Genomic DNA, 2417 nt, shown 5'->3' on the forward strand with positions numbered 1-2417 from the left:
CCTGCTACAGTTTCCAACAAAACATAACACCATCTGGAGGAACAAAACCTCATTTTCCACTCATGCACTTTACAGTCTCTAGAACATAAACAGTGAATAACTACAACTTCAGTGCATGATCTCCATCCTCCATTTTATTACTCACCCCAGCCGTGTCTTGTTGCTTTGCTCTCAGCAGAATGGACCAATTTTTTTCCTTTTCACAACTATTGTATATTCACCTACTTTAGATCCCAGTCTTTCCTTCCCACCATCAGCACACCCATTGTATTTTTCTCTGGGCACCCTCAGCTCTGCTTCTCTCGCTCCTCCTCTCCCTTTCAGTACCATAGAACCATCATTTTCCAGCCTCTTTCAGTTCTGAAGAGCCTTCATCAGACTCAAACCATTAACTCCGTTTCTCTCTCCACAGATACTGCCAGGCTTGCTGTGTTTTGGCAACATTTTCTGTTTTAGTCTGTGAAATAAATGTTGTGACCTATCTCAAGACGAATGAACAAAACTGGATTTGGGTTAGTTAATTAAGAGCTAACCCATCTCTACAAAGTAATAACTATAGGAGGAGCTGCAAAACCGTGAGTAATCAAGATCCAGTATTGGTGCTTGAAAAGAAGTGGTGTATGTGCTTGTGTGTGCTCATGCACGTATATGCACACAAAATATGTCAATATTGGGTAAATTAAACTTCATTGTAATTTATTGGTATGTATTAAAAGTTTGGCATTTTAACATGCTTCAGTACTGATCAACAAAATATGAACTACTTCATATTCCAGAAACACAGGCTGGGTTACTTACAGATGCCCTTTTATTTTGTACATGCTCATAAGTACGGTAAGGATTGTAGGGAAACTGACTATTTTCCAACTTAACACGAAAGTCAAATATAGTCAGGACCACAAGAAAGAGAATCGTTCTTACATTATTATGAAAACCTTGCTCAACCTTGCCCTTATTTGGATGAACACAGCTTTCCATGCCTCATGGAGTTATGAATGGAAACTTCTCTGAAACCCCACAAACTAATGTTACTAGAAATTATTTATTTCCCTCTTATCTCTCCTGTCCTTTTCTAAGTTGGTTCTTGTGAAGTTAAATGAAAATATTGGAGCATACATTATAACCTCACATCATCTTGTACATTTTTTAGTTTCAATGTATATTGTCAAATACAGTCAATGAGATGGCTGTAAACAATGTACTTACTCACTTATTAACAGGCTATAAATCCTGCCTAAAGCAGTCATTAATCAATCAAAAATAACTTTTGAAAACCAAAAAAATTTTTTTTTTTTTAAGACATCACTTCAAATCTCTGTAATACTAAAGCAGAAGTTAACCACCCAAACATCATTCAGTTTTTGGTACCATGACAGTTCCGTCAGAAGTGCAACAAAATAAGATGTTTCCTCTTGGTCTGAGGAGTGGGAAGTTTTCACAAAAGTTTAAACAAGTGCAAAACAAATTAATGGCAAAATCCAATGGCTTTGCAAGAACTAGAAATATCCATGATGGCACCCTGAAGGAAGGCTTTATATTGTGGAGATTTTTTTTGCGTTGGGCTTCACAGTACGCAAATGTTGCAATCTTCAGTGATCCAATTCAGACATTTTCTTCCCTTTTTTGCCTCCCTACAGAATCCAAGAGAGAAAAATTAAGTTTAAAATTGACACCTTTTATGGAACACTGGAATGACTATCCTGTCCTATTGAACCGATAATAGATTAAAACATATACCAATACAAAACAGCGAGTTCCTCTTTACATCATCCATCAAAACTACTATCTAATGTTTTTGAGCTGAGGAACAAAACTTCAATTTGCTTTGCATTTCAGCTCTTTTGCAGAACAAGTCATAGTTAGAAATTTCTCATGTGCAGAGAGGTGGTAGAGAAAAAGATAATAATAATACTTTTTCAATGGTGTTCCTCTCCAGATTTTATTCTCTCCTGACTGAATTTGACACCTTGGCAAACTTCTGGGTTGGAAGTTAAGTGCTACATGGCTATAAGAGTGGTTGAATTTCTAGGAGTTTCACCAATGTTGATATCTTAATCATTGAAAACATCACATAACATGCACCACACACCTACATAACAAACTTTCTAAAAGCATAATGCACAGTGGTCAGCATGATTCAGGCCTGCAGATGCTGGAGATCAGAGCTGAAAATGTGTTGCTGGAAAAGTGCAGCAGGTCAGGCAGCATCCAAGGAGCAGGAGAATCGAAGTTTCGGGCATGAGCCCTTCTTCAGGAATGAGGAGGGTGTACCAAGTAGGCTAAGATAAAAGGTAGGGAGGAGGGACTTGGGGGAGGGGCGTTGGAAATGCAATAGGTGGAAGGAGGTTAGGGTGAGGGTGATAGGCCGGAGAGGGGGTGGGGGTGGAGAGGTCGGGAAGAAGATTGCAGGTCAAGAA

At 38.6% G+C, this 2417-nt stretch overlaps 1 protein-coding gene across 1 annotated transcript in view; it reads right to left on the minus strand.

Moving 5' to 3' along the window:
* Positions 1–675: 675 nt before the first annotated feature.
* The window catches only part of gkap1 (G kinase anchoring protein 1), a 57523-nt gene continuing 55781 nt past the window's right edge, over positions 676–2417 (minus strand). Inside the window, exon 11 of the mRNA XM_043712928.1 lies at positions 676–1631. Coding sequence (XP_043568863.1) covers positions 1590–1631 — 42 coding nt within the window. The 3' untranslated portion in view covers positions 676–1589. The remainder of the gene's footprint in view (positions 1632–2417) is intronic.

The sequence above is a fragment of the Chiloscyllium plagiosum genome, chromosome 2 (genome assembly GCF_004010195.1).
Source record: "Chiloscyllium plagiosum isolate BGI_BamShark_2017 chromosome 2, ASM401019v2, whole genome shotgun sequence".
Taxonomy (NCBI): domain Eukaryota; kingdom Metazoa; phylum Chordata; class Chondrichthyes; order Orectolobiformes; family Hemiscylliidae; genus Chiloscyllium; species Chiloscyllium plagiosum.